This window comes from Engraulis encrasicolus, chromosome 9 (genome assembly GCF_034702125.1).
Source record: "Engraulis encrasicolus isolate BLACKSEA-1 chromosome 9, IST_EnEncr_1.0, whole genome shotgun sequence".
In the NCBI taxonomy this organism is placed as follows: domain Eukaryota; kingdom Metazoa; phylum Chordata; class Actinopteri; order Clupeiformes; family Engraulidae; genus Engraulis; species Engraulis encrasicolus.
Genome location: NC_085865.1, coordinates 24,149,067 through 24,151,566, shown reverse-complemented (window position 1 = coordinate 24,151,566; position 2,500 = coordinate 24,149,067). Strand labels below are relative to the sequence as shown.

At 48.8% G+C, this 2,500-nt stretch overlaps 1 protein-coding gene across 3 annotated transcripts in view; it reads right to left on the bottom strand.

Annotated features, from left to right (window-relative positions):
* The window catches only part of ntng1a (netrin g1a), a 160,361-nt gene that overhangs the window by 95,280 nt on the left and 62,581 nt on the right, over positions 1-2,500 (bottom strand). For all 3 annotated transcript variants that reach the window (XM_063206134.1, XM_063206135.1, XM_063206136.1), the window contains exon 2: positions 1,295-1,938. In XM_063206134.1, the coding sequence (XP_063062204.1) occupies positions 1,295-1,938 (644 nt within the window). The remainder of the gene's footprint in view (positions 1-1,294; positions 1,939-2,500) is intronic.

Genomic DNA, 2,500 nt, shown 5'->3' with positions numbered 1-2,500 from the left:
ATTTAACAGTAGCATTCAGCCAAGTGAGGCGGCGATGGGATGGGAAATTGGACGTGGCTGTCACTGCGAGAGGAAGACATAGATGTAGGGGGTGAGGTGGGGGGGGGGACGTCTCCAGTCTGCTAGCCATGCTGTCTGGATCAGGAAAACTGCCACATCCGCAGGCATTTACAAATAAATAGAAAATACAGAGGACTCCTTGGAGCTTCACTATGTTTTCGTCGGTGTCTGCATGTGAGGAAAATAGCACAGTGATACCAATATGTTGATACCAATATGTGGCCAAGATGTTGACGTCATGTTGGTGGATTTTGGACTTATGGAAGCGCTAAATTATTGCTACTAAACTATACTGCACCTTCTTTTTCAACCTCTACTGTGATAATGCCACATGCATGCATTCAGCCATGGTGCACCACACCTGAGTAATGGCTGCCATTTTCACATTTCTAGCAGTTACACTCACAACAGCATTTTGGAGATTGTTTTTTTTCAATCACTACTACAACTCACTCAATATAGTAATGCACAACATATTGTACCACTTTGGATGAATAAAAGCGTCTGCGAAGTGTAATCAAATGTAAATTTAAGCACAGTATTCTATGACAGCATGACTTAACTGCCCTGCACCTTGTTGTCCAAAATGGCATGCAAGTGGAGCAATAGGTTGTTCTCCTCCACCACGACTGCCATGTACACACATCACTTACCAGCTTTTTGGTCTTAGGTATTTCAACTGATGCAACTCAGTAACTCAGTAAAGCAGTCCTCTGCACCATGAAAAATGTATCGGCTAAGTGTAAATGTAACGTCAAGTAAAATGCTTGGTGACCTGTCTGCCCTGCACCTTGATGTCTGAGATGGAGAGTGGTGTTCATCCACAATGGTAGCCATTTACACACATCACCCAAAAGGTTTTTTTCAAATGTTATCTCAACTTAGCCTAGGCACTCCCATACTGCCTTTAGTTCTACTCAATCGTTCTGTTCTCACTTGTGATTAGGTCTGGTGGTAACCAGGCAAACCTCAACTCAGTCAGTACAGCAATCCACCACACCTTGAAAAATTGTCTGTTTGGGGCGCGGCCCTTCAATGAGCTAAGACGCTGTATAATTATGCCGGCAGCTCGGGTTCGATTGTAACCGATTGTTCGATTGTTGATCATTCTCCTCTCTCCCACTCATTTCCTGTCACACTCTCTCACTGTCCTGTCCTGAATAAAGCCATACAAATCCCAAAAAACTATTTAAGAAGAAAATGTTAATATGATGTAAAGTATTCTGTGACCTACCTGCCCTGAACCTTGATGTCGGAGATGGCGTAGAAGTAGCGCGACAGGTTGTTCTCGTCCACCATGGTGGCGCCGGTGGCGGGCCGCATCAGCTTCACGCGCAGGTCGGTGACGGTGAAGAAGTCGCGTAGGTTCTTGGTGGTGTCCAGCTGGCCGTAGAGCGACGCCATGTTGTGGAGGCGCGGCCCCGCAAACAGCGCGAATCGATCCTTGATCTCGAAGCGCACCGTCTTGTCGTTCTTCCAGACGTAGCCGCGCGAGTACTCCTCCGTGCAGATGATGTCCAGCAGTGTGGCCTGGGAGATGTCGCTCACCGTCTTGGGCTCCATGGTGAAGGCCTCCAGGCAGTCGGTGGCGTAGAACTGGTACGGCTGCCACGTGCGGCCGTAGTCCAGCGACTTCTCCAGCACCATCTGCTCGGGGCGGCCCGACTCGAAGGTGATGATGATGTCGTCGGTCAGCTCGATGGTCTTGTTCCAGGAGAGGGTGATGTTGACCAGGAGCTTCTTGGGGTAGGAGCGCCAGGAGGTGGACTGCCAGAAGGTGGAGGGGTTGCGGCCCTCCACGTCGAACATCAGCTCCGGCGGGTGGGCCAGCTCCTCCGTGGTGGCGTCGCACTCGTTGTTGCACATGTAGGGGTTTTCCTGCAGGAGGAGAGAGAGAGGGGGAGGACACAAGGGAAAAAAGAAGACTTTTAATAAGTGCGCTCTCTCTCTCTACGTAGTCTCCAGCTGTGCTTTAACACACACACACACACACACACACAGACACACAGACACACACACACACACACACACACACACACACACACACACACACACACACACACACACACACACACAAACACACACACACACACACACGCATGCATGCACACACGCAAACACACACACGCACACACACACAACAAAGATAGAAAGAATTTTTAATAAGCACACACACTCTCTCTCTCTCTCTCTCTCTCTCTCTCTCTCAGTTATGAGGTAGTGACAGCCGTTTAATCTCTGTTGTTAGCTTTTAAGGTGCATACATATTCAGACACGGAGACTCACACACACACACACAGTTACAGGCACATGTGCAAACACTCTTGCATCATGAAAACACACACACACACACACACACACACACACACACACACACACACACACACACACACACACACACACACACACACACACACACACACACACACACACACACACA